We start from the raw sequence: 21,852 nt of genomic DNA, 5'->3' as shown, positions 1-21,852 counted from the left end.
GTATTGGTGAATACCAATCGTGAAGCCTCTTTTATATCTCCCATATCAATTGTAAAAACAGTCCAGGAGGATTCAATCGAAGTTTGAAATTAATTACTTTTGAAAGAGGGCATTAGATACTGGAAACATGTAGGCATTATTCCATTTAGGCATAATTACTGAGCTTATTTAAACAAAGGCAATAATTCCTACCATAAAATCATTTTAAATTACAAGTTACTTTAAAAGAGTTATTTAAAAGGACCAAGGAAATACAGTAGCGCTTTCATGTTTCAATTAACCTTATTTTCCGTTTAGTTTGTTATTTTCATCTGTGTTTTGGAGCATTTTTTTGTATTTATACAATGCGAATTTCCATGTACTATCACCATGTTACAATAGCACATGTTGTATTGCTACCTAAGTTCAATGCACGGATTGACCTTCAACAGTAGAACCACTTTCCAAGTAATGAGCCTCACTTAAGGAATGACTAGTTGAACCACAAGGCCCTTGGGGAGGAAAGCAGGGCTGGACCGGATGGGTCATGAGGCAGCCCACTGGCCTTATAAGGAAAAGTCAGTGTTCATTAATTTGACTAACCCTACCCTCAAATCCAAATGAACCAAACATATTCATGCACGCTGTATTAATATTCAAAGACTAGTAGCTAATACCTAATAAGGCAAGGAAACTTGTATGATGGATGAAAAATGGAATGTCCAGCAAATGTATAAAATCCCTATGAGTTCTGGCAATTGGGCAGAGAGCCGCACATCGAGCCAGCCGAATAAACCACATCAACTACAGTACAACTTTGTCTCAAGTCATCCTCTTGTGTCGATTCATATAACCTGTCGGGTTATATTTGGTGGAGAATCCGGGTAGCTCTCTCTACGTCAAGTCTTTCATGATCACACGATCGAAGTCCAAGCAACAGCTTTCATCAGCCATGGCATGTACAGCACATATCGAATCTATCCTCCCAAAGTTTACTGGGTATGACTCGGAGGATCCCGAGCTTTGGCTTGACCGGTACGAGAGATATGGTCTTCAAAAGACTTGGACTGCAGCACAACAAGCCAGCAATTTTCCTCTCTATCTTTCAAGTGCCGCTAGCTACTGGTATAGAGATCTCCCTGGGGAGACTAAGGCCGCCTTTGCAACACTCAAGCAGGCGTTTCTCAAAAAGTATCAGCCCCACGAAGGCATGCGATGGGTTAGACTCTCAGAGCTCGCCGACCGAAAGCAACAGACGAACGAAACGGTCGAGAAATACCTGGTGGACATAGAAAAGCTGTGCTGTCAACTGAAGAAGTCACCGGAGGAAAGGATGGAGGCCTTCATCAGAGGACTACGCCCCAACATTCGAGCATACGTCATCAAGGCTCACCCAAAGACCGTGGACGAGGCGGTGACTCAAGCGCGGATAGCGCAATCAACGTACACACAAGACGAAACACCTTCCACCGAAGTCAACTCGGCGATTAAACATTTAACAGCCCAGATAACCGCCCTGAAAGATCAGCTGACAACCATCTCTGCCACCCAGCCAACGCCCCAACAACTACCAAACGCAGGACAGAATCAGCTCCGCCCTCAGCGATCCCAAGTTTTCCTGCGCCAACGCCAAGGCCGAGGACAGCAGCAAGCACAACCGACTAGGCCTCCGATGATGATGTACCCGTGCCGTGGATGTGGAGGTGAGTGTACAAGTAGGCAAACATGTCCGGCCTGGGGTATTGAATGTAACTATTGTCGTAAGTTTGGTCATTTTGCTAGAGTGTGTTTCCAACGTAACCGATCTAACACCGTCAATGATATCCACCTGTCAAATCAATGACTAGAAAATCAGACATCTCCGGTTCCACACCTGACTAATGTTTCTGCCATGTCAGGCGGAAGCAATTTAGTTCAGGTAAAAATTGGCTCCGATAAACGATTCGCGTTACTCGATACGGGTGCGTTAATATCATGCATGACTAGAAATACATACGCGCAGTGTTTTCCTCAAGATCAGTTCCCTTTGGGCCATTCAGATGTGCCCTTAATTTCAGGTGTTGCTGGTCATGTAACTAGAGTTATGGGCAAGGTTGTTCTGCCGCTTTCTATTGGAGAGCAGAATTTTGAACATCCATTCTATATCCTGGAAACTATGAACCACGAAATCATTCTTGGTGTAGACTTCTTGAAAGCGCATAAGGCCAAGATATCGTTTGAGGAAAATCATGTAGTGTTCCCCGATTCCCCTTCTATTCCATTAGTAGGTAAAGAGGCAAAGAAGGTAACTGTCCGGGCAGTGTGTAATGTATCATTGGCACCCAGAACACAGACTGTACTTCCTGTTCAATGTAGAAATGTTAAGGCCCAATACGGCATTATTGAACCTGTTCCAACCTTGTATGAGGACACACAGTTAGTTGGCGCCAAGTGTGTTGTTAAATCTGTTTGTGGTAAATCTGTATATCAGCTCATGAATCCTTCTGACAATTCTGTGCAGATAAAACGTAACCAAGTGGTTGGCTATTGGGAGCCACTCTCTGATGATATGTATATTGAAAGCTTTGAGGTCGGCGGAAAAGATACCCCTACGGTTAAGCCTAAACAAACAGATGTGACACACAAACACACTGTAACCGTGACCGAAAGTGTTGAGCACCCTGACATTGTAGAGGAACTTGCTATCACTATGGAGGATTCTGATTTAACATCAGATGAAAAGCAACAACTTATCTTATTTTTGGCTCGGAACAAGGAGGTTTTCTCGAAAGATGTAACTGATTTGGGTACCACTAATATTCATCACCACAGAATAGACACGGGTGACGCACAACCAATCCACCAACGTTTCTATCGCACTTCCCCTGTTCACAAAGCAGAAATTGACAAGCAAATCCAAGATATGCTCAACGCTGACATAATTGAACCATCAACCTCACCCTGGGCTAGCCCGGTTGTTCTTGTGAAAAAGAAGAATGGCGAATTCCGCTTTGCTATCGATTACCGTCGCCTCAATCGAGTCACAAAACCCATGTCTTTCCCTCTACCACGACCTGATGATGTATATGATACCATAGGTGAATCCCATGCTACGATATTCACTGTACTCGATCTTGCGTCAGGATTTTGGCAAATACCTCTGGATGAAGATAGCCGCGCGAAAACGGCTTTCACATCTCATAGTGGCAATTACCAGTTCAAGAAACTTCCATTTGGTCTCATGAATGCACCAGTTTCCTTCCAAATGGTTATGACCCAAGTCTTGCGTGGGCTGACTTGGAAATTTGCACTCGTGTATGTGGATGACATTATCATTTTCTCACCTGATTTTGACACACATCTGAAACACTTGCAGGCAGTCTTTGACCGGCTCCGTTGTGCAAACTTGAAATTGAAACCACAAAAATGCCACTTTGCTGCCAAACAGGTTACCTATCTTGGGCACATCATATCGAAGCAGGGGATTAAGACTGATCCCGCCAAAACATCAGCGGTTACTACTTTCCCTATCCCTAAAGACCCATCAGAAGTTCGTTCGTTTCTAGGACTCTGTAACTACTATCGTAGGTTTGTGAAAGGTTATGCCAACATAGCCGCACCCCTTAACAGACTCCTACAGAAAGACGTGTCATTTGTATGGACAGCAGATTGTGATCGTGCTTTTCACCAGCTGAAACAAGCACTTATCTCCCCACCAGTTCTCGGCTATCCCAATTTTGATCGTGAGTTCATTCTCGCTACTGATGCTAGTGGCTTTGCAATCAGTTACATCCTCTCTCAAACCGACGACAACGGTAAGGAGATTGTGATTCAGTACGGTGGGAGAGCACTCACAAAAGCTGAACAAAAGTGGTCTATAACTGAAAGGGAGGGGCTAGCTGTTGTCGAAGGTATTCAGTTTTATCGGGTGTATCTAGCTAACAGACGTTTCCGTGTCCATACCGATCACGTTTCTCTGCAGTGGCTCAGATCTATACACAATGCAATGGGTCGATTAGGCCGCTGGTCTATCGTGCTGCAGGGGTATGATTTTGAAATTGTTCACAAATCTGGCACATCCCATGGTAATGCCGATGCCCTTTCCCGTCGACAATATTCCATCAGCGCCTCTCAAGTTCAAACCCCTAAGGCAGATTCACTCCCGGTAGACACTGTGCATCAGATCCACACGCTCAGTCAATCACGGAAGGAGGAAACATACGAATACAAATTGACGTACGCTGCTATGTCGGAGAAGGAAACCGTATGTTCTATCGATAACCCAGACAGTTTGATGGACCCATCCATTGATATCAAAGCTCGCCAGCGACGTGATATTTCCCTACGTCAGTACATTGAGTATTTAGAGGATGGTAGTTTGCCGCCCGATGCTCATGTTGCTCGACGAATAGTCGCTGAAGTTCAGGATTATGTCGTACAGGACGGTGTATTGTTTCATTACTATTATCCCAGGGGCAAAGGTCACAGAGTTGACAGACAGATCAAACAGTTAGTCGTTCCTCAATGCTTACACCATGACGTACTCCTTGCATATCACGACTCAGTCCTGGGAGGACACCAGGGAATCGATCGCACATACAACAGTATTCGCCAGAAATATTTTTGGCCCCGAATGTTTTCTCAGATTGAAGCCTATGTGAAGTCATGTACAACCTGCCAACGCATAAAGGTTAACCATCACGCTCAGCGCGCGCCCCTCCGACCACTGCCTGTAGGGGAGGTGTTCTCCAGGTTACACATTGACATACTTGGCCCTTTGAAGCCATCTCCTGAGGGGTACAAGTACATTCTTTTGATTGTCGACTCGTTCTCAAAATGGTGCGAAGCTTTCCCCCTCAAGACGCAGGATGCCGAGGAAGTAGCCAAAATACTGTACAATGAAATAATATGCCGATACGGTGCTCCTTCCTCCCTCCTCTCTGACAGAGGAACGCAGTTCATGTCTAAACTTATCAAGCAGTTGTGCAACATCTTTCAGATCACCAAAGTTCAGACCAGTAGCTATCATCCACAAACGAATGCAACGTGTGAGCGCATGAACAGTTTCATTTGGCAGTCCCTTCGCGCTTATTGCAAGCCAGACCAATCAAACTGGGTGGAGTTACTTCCCAGTGTCATGTTCGCTTATCGAAGCACACCAGCCACTGAATCCACACAACTTAGCCCGTTCATGATTCTATTTGGTCGTGAATGTCATCTGCCGATTGATACCGCATTGCTACCCCAAGCGCAGGCCGGTGCCCGGTCAAATCCTACACTTGAGCGTATCATGCAAAACCTCGACACCGCGCGCAAAATTGCCGCAGAAAACACGAAAACGTCACAAGCAAAATACAAAGCCCAGTTTGACAAGAAATCTAAAACCCCAGCTTATCAAGAAGGACAAAAAGTATGGTTGTACTGTTCGAAACGTCAAGTTGGCTTATCGCCCAAAATGTGCCATAAGTGGCTAGGTCCCTACTATATCTGCGAGGCTCGAGACAACTTCACCTACAAACTTCGCAAGTGCAGCGATAACAAACTTATGTTGTCCCCAGTCCACGCGAATCGGCTGAAGCAATACCATGATCCTCAGGACAGACCAGTTCACATTCCTGATGGCTTAAACGGCCACACTGAGCTGGGTGCTGAGGAGTTTGAGGGCAATGACACTTTAAGTGACCTTGCGCAGGACCCACCTAATTCTACACCCACTCAGTCTGACATCGCACACGAATCATACCTCCCACCCGTTGTCTTGGGCAGTCCCACACAACCCTCTGGCGATACACCAGCAGCCGTTAATGACCAAGGTCGTAGTGATTGGTTTATCGTTCATAGTCTCAGACGCTCTGCCATTATTGACGGCAAGCGTCATTATCAGGTAAAGTGGAAAGGGTACGACAAAACAACTTGGGAACCCGAAGAAAATATTCCTGCCGAATTGATCCAAGACTTCCACATACGAAAAACCAAACGATCTAAGGCACAGTATCGCAGAAGATGAACGTAATTGTATTCGGGCCTCAGTACTTGTAGTTGATAGTCTAGCTTTTTGATAACGTCCTAATATGAATTTTCACCGTAGTTATGTAATGTACCTTCTAATCTTTAATAGCTATTTGTTCATTCTTCTTAAGTATTTGTCAGTTTGTTACCTTCTTTGCTTCGTACTATATGCCGGCCATGGACATGATTGCAGTGCCTGTACACTCATTCTCTTATATTTCTGTGGTTTCATGAAGTTATCTATTGTTTTTATTTCTCGACTTTTGTTAATGTATTATTATTATTACTAATTTTTGTTTGCTTAGGGTCACCAGTACGTTTTATCACTGCTTTTCTTTTTTTTTTACATGTTGTTTCTGTTCCTTATTAAGTCGGGAGACTTAAGCTTCGAGGGGAGGGCACATATCACCATGTTACAATAGCACATGTTGTATTGCTACCTAAGTTCAATGCACGGATTGACCTTCAACAGTAGAACCACTTTCCAAGTAATGAGCCTCACTTAAGGAATGACTAGTTGAACCACAAGGCCCTTGGGGAGGAAAGCAGGGCTGGACCGGATGGGTCATGAGGCAGCCCACTGGCCTTATAAGGAAAAGTCAGTGTTCATTAATTTGACTAACCCTACCCTCAAATCCAAATGAACCAAACATATTCATGCACGCTGTATTAATATTCAAAGACTAGTAGCTAATACCTAATAAGGCAAGGAAACTTGTATGATGGATGAAAAATGGAATGTCCAGCAAATGTATAAAATCCCTATGAGTTCTGGCAATTGGGCAGAGAGCCGCACATCGAGCCAGCCGAATAAACCACATCAACTACAGTACAACTTTGTCTCAAGTCATCCTCTTGTGTCGATTCATATAACCTGTCGGGTTATAGTACTCGTTGGCAAGATTCTGATGTCTTGCATCGCAGGCACTGAAACGTAATGTTGCACGGATTGAATTGGTGCACAAAATTATTGGAATTTAATAGCTGTCGCAACTTTCTGATTCTTTGTTATCATAAAAACCGAGCAAGCAATCTTTTCCTAGAAATGTTTTTGAAAGAGCAAATTTGGGTTTGAAAATTTGAACACGAAAAGCTTGTCTTCCCTGATTAAAGTAACAGTATCAGCGCCCTCACTTATCCCGTAAAGCTTAGGATAGTGTTTAGTGTTTCAAAACAAGCGCACATTTTGATACGCTTAACCCGGCCCAAAAGGATTTCAAACAATTTTCCTATATCAAAGAAGGGTATAAAGATGCACAAAACGTGAGTCTAAGAAAATTCATTTTCACGGATCTCAGCTTTGTTGGTTTTCGTCTAGACCTGTTTGTTCGATACGTCCATACACAAGCAGCCGCTCGACAGCAAGTAAATAAATTTCTAGTTGAGATTTCACAAAAATAAACATTCTTTGGCAATCAACGTTTTCTTTGAGAATCACTGTTATGCGAGGATATACTCAAGAGTAAATCTAATCCCTTTTAATAAAATCAAAATTGGGTTTGCAACGGCCAAAATCAGTAACCACATTTGTATTTGCGTTTCAGTCCACGTACTTGCCATCTGCTGGAAGGAATCGCGTGACAATTAATGAACAGGGAAATTGCGACCTGCCTAATCCTGTATGGCTGTGCCTTCTGGAATATTCTCACGGCAATCGTTAATCCACTTGATTACCTGTGTTACCAGATTTTGGTTATCATATACCATGACGACGCATGACGAGACTGACAGGATTTTTTGTTGTTAGAGCCAGAAATGGCAGTTGGCGTTAACGTAAACCACGCAACAACCCTTTCCTTGGGTTACTTTCTCCATGGTCACAAGAGGGCGCTTGTCATTACAGCCAGTTTTGTCTTCAGCTTAAGTTAGGCCGGCCATTAGAAAAGTGTACCATTAGCTTGAATTCAAAAGCCTTTGAGAAAAACGGTCATTGATGACAACGTTGAAGATTATGAGACGCCTTCACTGATGGCCTTGAAAATTCTAGCAAGTAAAATCCATGTACATGGAAGACTGACAATCAAAAGTCGATAAAAGTGGCGATTAAAATGTGAGAAATCATAAAATGACAAGTTACAGGTTTCTTTGGAATAGGGATTAAAGTTCATGTCTAAAACGTCCAATTATGCTCATGTTGCTTGGTTGTGTCAGAAAGGAATGGACAGGAAATTCATTAATTGTCAGTGCACATTATTCACGGTCTTAAAATTGTGAATTCAGAATGGGGATCTGAGTCTACAAACAGGGCTCATTATTTACCCAGTTCTGTGATTTTTCCGAGGCAATGTTTTGTTCTCCACCCATTAACCAACGACACTGGCGAACTAACCCTCGATGGCATGCACACCTAATTTCGACGGGAGTTTGTAAGAAAACGTGATTTAAGTGGTTCGTGCATGCTGGACACTAGAAACTTGAAAGTTCGGACTCATGGGCCGTGGCGGCGGTGGGGGTGGGGTAGGTCAGGGAAGGTGACACCGGTTTGCACTGGGTGGGGCAAGGCCATAGACTCCATGTGTATAAATTGCAAGATCCGGGCTTTCGATTTTCCTCAATTGAAGTGGTCTTCTTTCATGCTTTCGTTTGCACTGTTAGGCTATTTGTGCTGTTTTGCGTGGTCGTGACCGGGCCTTAATCGACGTCTTAAATGAAAACATGGTGACGATGCTGTATCCCCTTTTCTCCCAGCGGAAAAGAAGGCGATAATTCGTTCCATTCCTGCAAATTTATAGAATCTTGCTCGCTCTCAGAGGAGGGGACGCGTGCGTAAATTTTATTCAGCTTCAATTAATAATAACGGCTTTAGTATGAATTGCATGCATACAATTCTCGGTTTAAAAAAACACAGCCGAAATCAATGGCTGTCTGACGACAGCTCTTGAAAACTGTCTTACACGATGACAAGGGTTAGGAGATGTATACTCGCAATGTTGAGTGGTAATTTACCGCGCTGTTCACGTACTCTTCGCGTCAACACTTGCGCCATGCGTTGCCTATCCGTCAAAACTGCTATGAGAATGATTTTGACGGCCAAACCCAATGCACACGTGTGCTATGCTATGCAGATGTGTGTGCTTGTGGTGTCCGTGGAAGTGAAACGCATGGACACATCGTGTACATACGCACACACCCAAAAACGTACCTATGGAAAGGCGCCTTTGTGGTTGAAGAAAGTGGAACCAGCGTGTTCCCCTATTGTGTCCTAGCCACACCCTATGTCCACCCTCTCGTGACCACCAATCAGAAAATTGTAATCGATATCGTCCCACCCTGCAGATGATGAAAGGAAATATGGTGTATTAGAGACACGACTTGGGTACGAAATCATCGATCCTTCGGTTGTGATGAATAAGACTCCGCTTAACGCAACAAAGGTGTGTCATAATGTCAAAGCGTGTGTGAGATTTTAGCTGAACAACTCGAAAATATCGGCACAGTAGGGGAAGTGCATTACGGGGATTTCCTAAAAATGTTCAATCGAAGATGGTACTTTGGCTCTTCTAAATTTCTCACAGAAAAATTCTAGGTCTAAATTTATAAATCCGTTGATAAATATCTTTTAGACAATCCGTTTATAAATATCTTTATAAAGTTAGCTTAATAAAGCTTTATAAAGTTTGGCATTATACAATGCAAATTTCAGTTGTTCTATTCGTTGTGCAAGTCCACACTGTCTCCTCAGTGGGAAACTTCAGTGGCAATGGCATGTGTACCACCTTAGACAGAACATTCACGAGTTATAGTTACACGACAGGTTCTTTGTACTCCCAAATACTGTGCAGACTCAGGTCAGACAAAATATCCTTTCAGGTACTTTTTCCTACTCGACCACTGTAACGTTATGGCTAGAAGCATACAAGTTTAAGTACCTCTCCACTGTTTAAGGGATGCCCTCGTCTGGTTGTGCTCTGAGATGATAAACTGGTTGTCAAGAGTGGTTTGCCTGAACTGACATTGGGTTAAGAGTGTCAGAAATTGTACCCTGTCCACAGTGATGGAAGTCCTGCAGTTTCTGGCATTTTGTTTGACATTAAACTTGCAGTGGGTGTTGCACACACATTTGCATGTCATTGGATTTCCCGATAACTCTTAAGGGTCATCCTAAATTCATGTTGCCAGCCCTGCGTGTAAAGTGTCAATTATATTATTTGATTTATTGTACACGGTGACTTTGATACTGATTTTGGCATTCACAAAAATCAATTCTTGTATGTGTATATACGGACAGATTGCAAACAGAGATGAAAATAAACAGTGTTCCACAACATTATTGAATGTACTACGATGCTTATCGTCCAATTAAGTTTTATTTCATTTATTCAGAGTTACATAGAGTCTTTAACCTTTTCTCCCAAGCTTTTCCAGAATACCGTTTAAAATGCCCCCACCTTTAAATGTAAGTTGTATAATCTTTCATACCATATTTATTAAAAGAGCACACTAGTAAGAAATGATTAGGCCTAATAGAAAACAAACCTCGAAGAACTTTAAGATATTTGACTTCACCTCTTAATTGACTTCTAGACAAGAATACTACAGATACAAATTTTCAACTTTGATTTTAGTTTTATCTTTACTTGGGCCGGATATATATGGAAAGTGTTGTGTGTGATCCCCCCCATCAGACAATGGATGGAGCTTGGAAGATCTGCTAGAATGCCCTCTTGGCAGTTTCCCTCTGAACATGTTTTTGGGAATCTGTTCACACCACATCTATTCATTGAAGCTCTGCTCAAGCCACACCGAGCTGGCAGTGCCCCCTCCCACGGTCTCAAAAAGACGACCAGTTCACAAGATATCTGTTTTCGACATCGTTGTGCAGTTTCCGATATCGTTCTTCCAACCCACGGTCTCGGAGGCGAACCGGAAACAGACCAACACGTTGTCGATGAGTTGACCCCTCCGCATACCGCACAGGAGCAACTGTTCGAAGCGGTCATACATTCTTTCACTGGGCTGTACATCAGAAAAGAATCTGAAATTGAGTCAAGCTACACATGTTGCAGAAAATGTAACAGTGGGCTCTTTATTTCACCCTATTGGCATGTTGTACGTGTTCTAGATCTGAGCAAACTGTTTGCATGTACCCCACGGCATCATTTGTAAAAATGAGACATTGAAATTTGTGATTGCGGTTTGAGAATGTGGCCCGGGTTTCGGTTTTGTCCCGTCCGTGGTTTATTCGGGTTTTGATTTGTGACTCGTAATGTTGGTTGAATGGTTTTGGTTTGAATGGCTTTTGGATTTTGGCTTTGACTTAGACCCAGTAACAGCACCCCAGTTACCGGGTCTAAGTGGTTTAGGGTTTGTAGGCCTACTTTGAGGGTTTGTTTTTGTGGCTTATGATTAGGGTTTGATGTTTATGGTACGTGTTCAGTTTTTTGCTTGATATTTACATGTTCAAGGGTTTTGTGGTTACGGTTGCAGTTTTAGGTTTAGGATTTGGAGGTTTAAGGTTAGACTGGCTCCCTACCAATGCTTGACGTCTCTTATGTAAAGCAGGTAGCCACCATTTTCAAAAAGCACACAACATAATGCCTGAATGTTACAATGTTCAGTTTAAGATGCAGCGTGCCTAATCCATTAGTATCCAACTTTATCGAGCATTGTGCTCCGAAAGCCCACTTGGTAAGGCTTGGTATTAGTTCGCTAAATCTTTCACCGTACCAGGTTATTTACGTAGGTCCCAATGAAGGCGATGATCGCAACATGGGGGTCGTAGGAAGCTTCATCGGTTTGTGGTACCGCTGTTTTCCAGCCACGCCCTTCGTAGACCGAGCCGTCTCCGCCAATCGCAAAGTTGTATCCAATGTCGTTCCAACCTGGACAGTGTTAAATTTGTGATGTATTGTTATGCTACAATGCTGAGCAAAATTAGATTAGTCTTTTGTCAGCCTGCTGAGAGCTCTCTCTGGCTGAACAAAAATTGCGAGAAAGCCTAGAAAAATTCTGACCCCGATGGTTCGCGGTCGTCCAGGAATACAAACTTGTAAGGTCCCAATATCCACCTCCCACAATCGAAATCATCTTTCTACGTGTTATTAATCTTAACATTAAAAATACCTTGAGGTCAGGTTTCGAATTTCCCCTTTCTCCTTTTGTAATACTTGTATTCCTACCCTTGGTGTCCATGTGGTAATTCTGGATATTTTGCATCACTTCCTCACAGCGCAGGACCGCATTGCAGGATGAGGTCCTGGTTTGGTGAACTAAGACAACGTGCTTGTATCCTGTCATGTCTACGCTATCCAGGGGGGATCGAGCTTGCCAATCTCTCCGGTAGGTGACGGGGAGACTACTGCATGGGTCGTCTGGAGGTACGAGAGAATTGTTTTGGTGTAAGGTAGACGAACTACATCGAGTTTTGACGTGTAGGAGCTATATCGGCAGAAAATAAGTCAAAGGTCTAACTCCAATTGGTCAGTTTGCTAATTGAGCTAACTCAAAAACGACTGGTCAAAATCCAAATTTGTTGAGTCAGGTGTGGATCCAACAGGGCGTGTCAGACCTCCACCCCCACTCACTGCTGGGGCTAACGTCTACCATTGGAAGACCCTACAAGCATATGGACAAAACAATGAGACTGAATGGCTTTACCAATGACGACAACTACATGTAGGCCTACCCCCCTCGATTAAAAAAAAATATTTTCGGAACCCCACCCCAAGCAAAGTACACTGGGTCCGCCCCTGTGGGTGGATGGTGTCTTGTATACATGTTGTACACCGAATTTGTAAACTCTGGAAATAAAATTCCAGTCGGATCTTTTACTATGGGTGCTTGAAACCACATGCATTTTCACATTCAAAGCACCAAGGCCTATTCGCAGACGTTGTGAAACCTTGACAATTAGAAAATCCTATGGAGCACCAAATGGGACAACCTAGTCTATCTGCAGGTAGATTGATACATGTAGTTGTTAAAATTTGTGCCAACTATTAGAAATATATCTAGGATCTGAACGTGCCTTCTATAAAATAATGCTGAATTTCGTTGTTATTAAAATCCGAGTAATTTAAATCGACAAACTCATGCACGATAGAACTATTGCAGAATTCATTAGTGAGTTTTCCACCTTTAACGTGCTCAGAATATTGTCTATCTTGAGCAGAGCACTGAGCGATCGCATACTTACCAGTCGGGTGAAGAAAGCCTCTCAGAGAGAATGTGGTATTTGCGACGCACAGACACAGCAAAACAGTTACGGACAAGTGACTTTGAAGACCCATCTCTACGGACGTATTCCTTGTCGGCTTCCTGCCACGTATTGGTGAATACTACTCGTGAAGCCTCTTTTATATCTCCCAAAGTAAGTGTAGAAATAGTCCAAGAGGATCCAATCGAAGGTTAAACTTAATTCCTTTTTAAACAAGGCATTAGATACTTGAAACATGTGGGCATTATTCCATTGAGGTAATTACCGAGCTTATTTAAATACAGGAAATTATTTCTACCATAAAATAATTTTTAAATTACAAAGTTACTTTAAAGGGACCATGCAAATATAGTTGCGCTTTTGTGTTTCAGCTAACCTTACTTTCCATTAAGTTTGTTATTTTAAATCTGTGTTTTGGAGCACTTTTTTGTATTTATACAAATGCGAATTTCTATTTATTATTCGTTGGCAAAATTTTGATGTCTTGCGTCGCAGGCACTGAAACTTAATGTTGCATGGATTTGTGCACAAAACTATTCTTTTATTAAGATGTCACTTCTTTCTGATTCTTTGTTATCATCAAAACCTTTGCCTAGGAATGTTTTTGAAAGAGCAATTTTGGGTTTCAAAGTTGTGTCTTCGCTGATTTACAGGACAGTAACAGCGCCCCCACCTTCCTGGTAAAACTTCGGACAATGTTAGTGTTTCAAAACAAGTGCACTTTTCGATACGCTTACCCCAAAAGGATTTCAAAGAGTTTTCATGTATCAAATAAGAGTATAAAGATGCACAAAACGTGAGTCTAAGAAACTTCGTCTCCGTCTAGACCTTTTTTTTCTAGAAGTCCATACACAAGCAGCCGTTCGATAGCAAACAAATAAATTTCCAGTTGAGAATTCACAAAAAAGTATTCTTCGGCAATCAAGTTTTTTTTTGAAAATCACTGCTATGTCAGGATAAACTCAAGAGTAAATCTAACTACTCAAAGTTTTATAACGTCAAAATAGAGCTTGCAATGGCCAAGATCGGTTAACCACATTTGTATTTTTCTCTCAGTCCGCGTACTTGCCATCATGCTGGAAGGAATCGCGTGACAATCAGTGAACAGTGAAATTGCGACTGTATCCTGCCTAATCCCTGGGCTGTGCCTTCTGGAATATTCTCACGCATATGCAGCAAGGTATGAGACGGAGAGAACCCCCCTGCTTTGTGTTGGTCATTGTCTCGCAGGAATCTGGAGAATTCCTTTCAGACATCTTGTTAATTGGGGGATGTGTTAAGTAACAACAGTCTGGAATGTGTATAGGGATTGGACTTGTTCATGGGGTACCCCTCGGTCTCATTTCTTGCTGGGTATAATTCAGTATATGAAATCTGGCCTTTTTTATTTCCGAGAGTTGGATTACGAGCGGACGTAAGAACATGACCAATTATTTGGTTCATTTGTCGGTTGACTGGTCGTGTGATTAGAGGACTGTTTTTCAAATCCTCTTGATAGCAATAGCATGCTTTCGTCCCTTCTTATGGGACTCATCTGTTGCATTATGGGTGATTACAGAGACGGAATCGTACGAACTCGCATATGATTCAAGATTAAATTTGCGAGCCAAGAGTGGGCATATATTTGTGTTGTAGTGGGGCAGCCATTTGGTTTAGCGGGAGTGGAAGCGAGGTTGAGTCCTCTTCCAAAAGCGATCTTTTCAGTGTTTGTAAGTGTCGCTTTGGATAAGTTGGTTATGAAGGTTTCAAATTGTTCCGCTAATAGGTTATCTGGTTGGATTTGGTGATCTTGGTCTTTTGTCAGCATGTTGTGGTGTTGTGGAGACACAGTTCTATTTCCGTTGACTGTGCGTTCTCGTCTTTTTTTTATTTAGTTTTCTTTCAGCCATTACTTTGACTCTGGATTGGTAGTAATAAAGGAGTGTCGTTCAGGGTATAAGGTTGTATTCCTCAATTCAATGTGTGAAGCGGAAGCATGAGACAGCAGTGGCTAGAAATATTCTCTTTCAGAGATGTGGTAGTCTTGAAAAAGACCGTTCGGTTTGAAGAGACTTATCTTGGTATTGGTGCCTCCTCTTGACTCCTTCTGGTTGGGTCTTTGGCCGGTTGAAATAGTCAAACAAGTTGCGGGCTGCGGTGCAGCTGTGGCTTGGTGAGGAATAGTGCCGTTCGATTTTGGAGTTTCTTCCACCGTCCAAGAAAGGAGCTCTGGAATTTGAGCGAATGGTGTGGCCGGGGTGGACGTACCCTGATGTAGGCCTACATGTAGATGTAGTCTGGTGGTGTTTGAATCTCGATTGCCTTTGACAGAGAGTGTGTTTGTCGGGTGATGTGAGTTTTGACAGAAACAAGTCTGTTGACTTTGTTTGCCAGACTCTTAACCCGTTGGAACTGTGTGTCAGTTAGGCGGTGCGGTTGCAGGATTCGTTCTTTGTTGGTTGATGGTTGTTCAGGGAACTGCAGGTCCAGTGAAAATGGAAGGGAATCGTCGTTACCAGAGGTATGTACTGGTTTGTCCGATGGCCTGACTCCACATCACACAGCAGGCAAGAAGCTTTCGAAGAGCATCCAGTAGGCAGTTGCTTGGTTGTGTCAGAAAGGAATGGACAGGAAATTCATTAATTGTCAGTGCACATTATTCACGGTCTTAAAATTGTGAATTCAGAATGGGGATCTGAGCCTACAAACAGGGCTCATTATTTACCCAGCTCTGTGATTTTTCCGAGGCAATGTTTTGTTCTCCACCCATTAGCCAACGACACTGGCGAACTAACCCTCGATGGCATGCACACCTAATTTCGACAGGAGTTTGTAAGAAAATGTAATTTAAGTGTTCTTGCATGCTCACTTTTTAATCTCAACATTTCCTGGACACTAGAAACTAAAACGTTCGGACTCAGGGGCGGCGGAGGTGGGGTATGCGTGTCAACACTTGCGCCATGCGTTGCATATCCGTCAAAACTGCTATGAGAGCGACTTTGACGGCCAAACGCAACGCACACCTGTGCTATGTTAATGGAGTCGATTTTTGTGTCAGTGGAAACGCATGGACGCATCGTGTACGCAAGGCACCCAAAAAACATACCTATGGAAAGGTGCCTATAGGCTGGAGAAAGTGAAACCAGCTGGCATCCCTACGGCGTCCTAGCCACGCCCTATGTACACCCTCTCGTCACCCCCAATCAGAAAATTGTAACCGATATCGTCCCACCTTCGGTTGTGATGAATTTGTCAAGACTCCGCTTAACGCAGCAAAGGTGTGTCATAATGTCAAAGCCTGCGTGACATTTTAGCTGAACAACTCGAAAATATCGGCACAGTAGGGGAAGTGCATCACGGGGATTTCCTAAAAATGTTCAATCAAAGATGGTACTTTGGCTCCTCTAGATTTCTCAGCTAATATAGGTCTAAATTGATAAATTTATTGATAAATATCTTCAAATTAGCTTATTGTTTGGCATTATACAAAGCAAATTTTAACTGTGCCGTCAGTTCTGCAAGTCTACATTGTTGGGAAAGCACACATCACCTGTATTTTGGTAATGTTGGAGTCAATGTGATAATCCTGAATTGCCCGAACGCGTTGCTCGCAGTCGCTAGTCGTGCTGCACGTGGGGCCGGCCGCCGTGTGATGCACCACAGCGAAGCCGAGAGGACCAGGCAAATACTGGCTGGCGTTCGATTTCTTGGCGAGCCATTCGTCCCAGCTCACGTAGATCACATTGTCCCAGGTAACCCCTGTAGGGTGCAGGCGACGACGACAACAGAAGCAGCAATGACAAATAACAGTACGTCATTCTCACTCTCAGCACAACGGAGACTCGAGCAAAATTTATTCGTAAACGGCTTTAATTACATGTAATTCTCATCATTAACACGAAATAGTTCAGGATGTAAGGCACTTCCACTGAATTTGCTCTTTTTTTCCTTCTCTCAAAAATTTAGAAAACTATACGGTGGCTGATCTCCTCCAGGAATAAACTTTTTTATTTCACGGCGTTATAACGCCCTATTACGGAGTTATAACTCCCTAATTTATGGAATAATAACGCCCCATTTTAAGGCGTAATAACGCCCTATCACGACGTAATAACGCTCTACGGTGTCCACGCAATAACACACGTGGCTCCACTTATTGGCATAGTATTTACAGTTATACTGTGGCCATCCTTGGACGGTTTGAATATTGCAAGGTATGTGATAAAAGCCCCTTTGTCTGCAGGGAGCAGAGCGTTATTACGCCGCGATTAGGCGTTATAACGCCTTAAAATAACGCCTTAATGGGGCGTTATTACGCCTTAAAATAGGGCGTTATTACGCCACAAATTAGGGCGTTATAACGCCGTAAAATAAAAAAAGTGTATTCCAGGCTCATTTTGTTTCCACTGGGAGTGATGCAATGTGCCTTAATTAGGCTTAAATGCACTGTGGTGTTGAATGTACAAATCATAGAGGTCGGTGTTTGATCAGGCTTTTGAATTGGAGCATGTAGGTATTTGATCGAATTTTAATTTGCATGATTTATAGCGAAACTAGGTCTTGTGAATATTCACCACTCAAAAATTGCAAACTTGTACAAATTATACACTTATTACAAACAAAAAAAGATTAAGACTAGACTGCATCTCTAGAATAATTTTGCCTGCTGAAAAACAGCTTTCCTTAAAACTTATCAACACGCTAGACTTCAGAGTTTGCTCGGATTGTCTTCCTTCGGCTCAAGGTAGTGAGGCCACCTGCGTATCTCAGCGTACAGCGTATCTCCCGGGCAGGACGTGGGGCCAAGTTGACGTACGTCCCGGTGGCCACGCAGCACGTACCGGTCGGTAAGGTAACCTGATTGGACCCCGCACTCCATCAGCTGATGGAACACCCTGAGTGTTCCCTGATCCGGCTGTTAATTAATTAATGGACAAGTTTATTTTGCAAAAATATTAAACGAAATCTAACAGTCCTTTACTTTTTTGGATTAGAATGGAGAAAGGAGTGGGCACGACACAGGCTTTAACATTTTCAATTTCCCTTGTTACAGACAATTTTCAGAATAAGTGGATTATCATTGCTCCTAGTTAAAACATCTCATACAGATCCGAAAGGTTTTCAGCCGGCTGTTTTTTCAAGGATTTGCACAAGCTTCATCTGAACCCAGCCCTGTGACCTGTGCTGAGGAGAAAAGAAGAAACGTCGTTGTTAAAACACAGTCAGCTGAAGACGAAAAAGAAGTCCACATACCAGAACGCTGCTGTAGTTTCCGATGATTGCAATGCCTTGTGAGTGGTGATTGTAGTAGACAGAGCCGGCATGTGCACCTACGGTGTCCCAGCCTCGCCCTATGTAGACCCTCTTATCACTTCCAATGACAAAATTGTAACCGATATCATCCCAACCTTCAAATATTAATAAACATACAACTGTAATTGTATCACCCCCAACGACACGATGCATGGTGACATTGATAACACCATAAAAGTGTGTCCTGAGCTCTCACACATCCCCACAAAAAGTTGCCACTTGGTATGTATCTTGATCGTTCGTTTTTGTAACTATCCTGGTATATGTACTCTGATAAAGATCCCTTGCTGCAGTTCTTCGAAAGCATTTGAAATTACCTCTGACTTCCATGTGCAATTTCTGGAACCTGCGCATATCTTCGGAACACTCTTCCAGGGAGTGACAAGGCGGGGTTCGAGTGCCGGTGTGGTGCAGGACGGTATAGTCCACGGGTACTGACATCTCCGCGCGTCTCTTGGGGGGCATGGCCTTCCACTGGGCCCTCGTAACGAAGGTTAGATTCCTACAAGGGGAGTCTGGAAGAGATGGAATTGGTTCATGTACAGTTGAAGCAGAGCTCCAAGTTGAACTGCACAGGGGCGCAAGTCCTATCTTCTGATATGGAGACGTGGGAACTCTCCCTCGAGCTTTCGTGTCTTGATTGTAAAATTTTTTCGTTAGAGGTAATCTTCAGATACACCAGTGTAAACCTACCTTCAGCAGCATTCATTCCATTTTCTGACATCTTTCCGAATGCGGCATAGAAAATTATGCTCACCACAGACAACAAAAGCATCAGGGCTGGCATGGCTCGCCCCGTGCACACAATGGAGCTGTGTTTGTTGAACTAGAATGAATAATGTACAAGGAAGTACAGCGTAGGCCTAATGCAACCCTTCGTGTTAGGCAGTTTCGGATGTCCCATTGACATTAATGAAACGAGGAAGCCGGGCCTGCAATCTATTGAAATGGCTGTATTAACCCGCAGTGACCCCATGACCCCCACCCACGGGAACAGTGTAGCGGCATATATTCCTCGGCAATAGACATCTTCACTAATAATTCATAATCATGCATGCACGCGCACAAGTGGCCTGGGCGGCAGGAAGTGTGAGCCGGCCATTGAAAATGTACAGGGGTGCGACTTTGATGATTATTTTCTCTCAGGTTGTCTGGCTTTGTTCATTTGTTTTCTTCAGAATATCCCATTAAATCGTGTTTGCTATTAATTTCTAGTTTAAGTGGAATTTTTAGTGCTATGTGAAAAGACTTCATAATTGCAATTTTTCCTGTGCGCACGAGATCACCATTTCTTGTGTGGCCTCCTTCCATCATAAGAAGCATAAACTACATCGTTAGTGTTCTAGGAGCCAACTTATGCAAATCAAGGCGCATGTTTGTCTTGATGGCCCGTCCGACCTAGAAGAAGTATGGAGGACGAAAAGTGGCCATCTGCTTTTCTGCTATCAGAGTAGTAGAAAAGCAGATTTTATGTTCTGGTAACATGCAATTTCGACTTTTCTACTTTTCTGCCGCCTCAAAAAGCACAACGAGCATTGTTTGGTTATGCATTTTTCTATTTTTTCTGCTTTTCTGCTCAAAAAAAAACCGATGTTACTTTTCCTATGTTCACTGGTGGCCGAAAAGTGGCCGTCTCCTTTCGAACAGGCAGAAATGATCGAACATTTTGACAACAACCGTGAATTCTACTTTTTTGCTTGTTTGATACCGGAGGAGCAATTTTACATAGGCGGCCGAAAAGTGACCATCTGCTTTTCTGCCTTCCATGGGTCGTGAACTTGGTCGTGAACCTCAGGTTATGACCATTTCCCTTCTTGGGGATTGAAGACGTAAACCAATAATTACAGTCCACCCTATCTTTTATGACGAAAGATTCACGTTTTCCTTGGACCAAGCAAGCTTGTGTGTCTATTGGATGATAGTTGTAAAACTGGATTTCCTTTGAGATGCTGTTTTCTCTGCCTCACAGGGACACTGACACTGCCGTATGGGATTGGTCCCCAGAAAGCATGGTTAAGTATTGGTTTCTAAGTCTTCACTCCCCCCAAAACGGAAGTGGTGGTATTACAGGTTCATGACCCCATTCACGGCTCATTGAGGACAGAAAAGCAGATGGGCAGTTTTCGGCCGCCATCAAAAAGAGGAAAGTAAAACTACTTTTGTAGTGGCAGAAAAGCAGAAAAGTGGAAAAGTGCATTACAATAAAATGGTCATTCTGCTTTTGAGGTAGCAGAAGAGTAGAAAAGTAAAAAACTGCATGTTAAAAAGACGTAAAATCTGCTTTTCTATTATTTTGATAGCAGAAAAGCAAAGGTCGCGTGAAGGTACTCTACGATTTTGGATTCAAAACTGCAGTTTTTGGCCAAGTGAAAAAGGTGTGTTGCTGCTACGTGTAGCAAAACTACTAAGCATGGTGTGAGTTTACTCTTGTTTCCTACCGATCCCACCTTAAGGAAAATTTGGGCAGCAAAAGTCAAGATCACCAGGGCGAAGTACTCGGCCCCGTGCAGTGATCACTTTAAGCCGACGTGTTTCTTTGCTCGTCGCCCAGTGCCCGAAGAGGGCGGGGGGAAGGGCTAATGGTTTTGCACAATGGCTAAATTGTGCACGACCTGTATGTGACCACGAGGTCATCACTTCCTGTTAGCGAAGTGCTGTTTGTTAAATTTTTGGATTGCCAGTGGAAATACCAATGACAAAGTGTCGGCTCTATGAAACAAAATGGCTTCGGAACAATCACAGTGTGATAATTGATCTTCTCATAAGAATGACTGATTACCAGTCTTTTGACGATATATTTCAAATTGTTGGTTTCGTGTTCAGTTTTGGATAGACAAATGTAGTGAGATAATTTTCAGTAGTGAGGGATCTTTGAAAGAGAAAAAACTATTGAATTGATAACCGCTGTTTGTGTAACGCATCGAGCGAGCTTGCATGCCTGGCAGAATTTACCCACAATGCTCTGTGCGTCATTAGCCGTGACCCGGTAACCCGGAACGTATTTCATTCACCAAAATCTGTGCAAGCTCCCCCCCCCCCCCGCAGCCCTGTTGGGGCGCTGGGCGACGAGCAAAACGCGCTTCGAAACTGGATTGCATGCCTTCATGGGTGTGACCAGAGAAAGATGCCGTTCCGACACTATGCCCCTGACCAGAGAAGGGCAGGATCCCGAGAAGCCAGCCAAATGCCCACATCCAAGAGGTGCATTGGCCATACGCGAAAGCAATCAGGGTAAGTTTGCTGACAAATACGGGGTGCTGCGGCCCTGATGATTCGTCTGGTGCCCAGACATCATTTCTCGTGACTGATTGTGTGTGCTTCTGTTTGCGTCACAGAATTAAAGCTGCAATCGAATGGGGAGGGGGGTGGCGGTCAATTTTTGAGGGCCTAATAAACACACAAGTAATGAACAAAAATTGTTTTGCTTTTATATCTCA

General features: G+C 43.3%; 2 protein-coding genes across 2 annotated transcripts; both read right to left on the bottom strand.

The window, feature by feature from the left end:
• Nucleotides 1-10,252: 10,252 nt before the first annotated feature.
• Nucleotides 10,253-16,786, bottom strand: LOC110982230 (peptidoglycan-recognition protein SC1a-like). The gene is made up of 4 exons (XM_022240509.2): nucleotides 13,103-16,786; nucleotides 12,087-12,278; nucleotides 11,635-11,789; nucleotides 10,253-10,923 (listed from the first exon to the last, which is right to left on the bottom strand). Exons 1-4 carry the CDS (start codon nucleotides 13,194-13,196, stop codon nucleotides 10,756-10,758), a joined length of 609 nt encoding a protein of 202 aa, XP_022096201.2. The 5' UTR covers nucleotides 13,197-16,786; the 3' UTR covers nucleotides 10,253-10,755.
• A 130-nt stretch (nucleotides 16,787-16,916) lies between these two features.
• On the bottom strand, nucleotides 16,917-19,326 carry LOC110982247 (peptidoglycan recognition protein 1-like). The gene is made up of 4 exons (XM_022240543.2): nucleotides 19,109-19,326; nucleotides 18,733-18,930; nucleotides 18,356-18,510; nucleotides 16,917-18,017 (listed from the first exon to the last, which is right to left on the bottom strand). Exons 1-4 carry the CDS (start codon nucleotides 19,200-19,202, stop codon nucleotides 17,811-17,813), a joined length of 654 nt encoding a protein of 217 aa, XP_022096235.2. The 5' UTR covers nucleotides 19,203-19,326; the 3' UTR covers nucleotides 16,917-17,810.
• Between the last annotated feature and the right edge of the window lie 2,526 nt (nucleotides 19,327-21,852).

The sequence above is a fragment of the Acanthaster planci genome, linkage group LG09 (assembly GCF_054643075.1).
Source record: "Acanthaster planci isolate LZ-2023a linkage group LG09, COTS_SCS, whole genome shotgun sequence".
Lineage (NCBI taxonomy): Eukaryota > Metazoa > Echinodermata > Asteroidea > Valvatida > Acanthasteridae > Acanthaster > Acanthaster planci.
The sequence above is the reverse complement of the archived record's forward strand: the minus strand, read 5'-3'. Positions and strand labels throughout refer to the sequence as shown.

Excerpts from the sequence above, each read along its gene's own strand:
- LOC110982247 (XM_022240543.2), bottom strand. The coding sequence starts at position 19,202 with ATGCCAGCCCTGATGCTTTTGTTGTCTGTGGTGAGCATAATTTTCTAT. Across the intron at positions 18,931-19,108 it reads TGGAATGAATGCTGCTGAAG|ACTCCCCTTGTAGGAATCTA; the intron begins GTAGGTTTACAC and ends CATCTCTTCCAG. Across the intron at positions 18,018-18,355 it reads GAAACTACAGCAGCGTTCTG|CCGGATCAGGGAACACTCAG; the intron begins GTATGTGGACTT and ends ATTAATTAACAG.
- LOC110982230 (XM_022240509.2), bottom strand. The coding sequence starts at position 13,196 with ATGGGTCTTCAAAGTCACTTGTCCGTAACTGTTTTGCTGTGTCTGTGC. Across the intron at positions 12,279-13,102 it reads AGGCTTTCTTCACCCGACTG|ACGACCCATGCAGTAGTCTC; the intron begins GTAAGTATGCGA and ends TCGTACCTCCAG. Across the intron at positions 10,924-11,634 it reads GGACCTACGTAAATAACCTG|CCCAGTGAAAGAATGTATGA; the intron begins GTACGGTGAAAG and ends TCTGATGTACAG.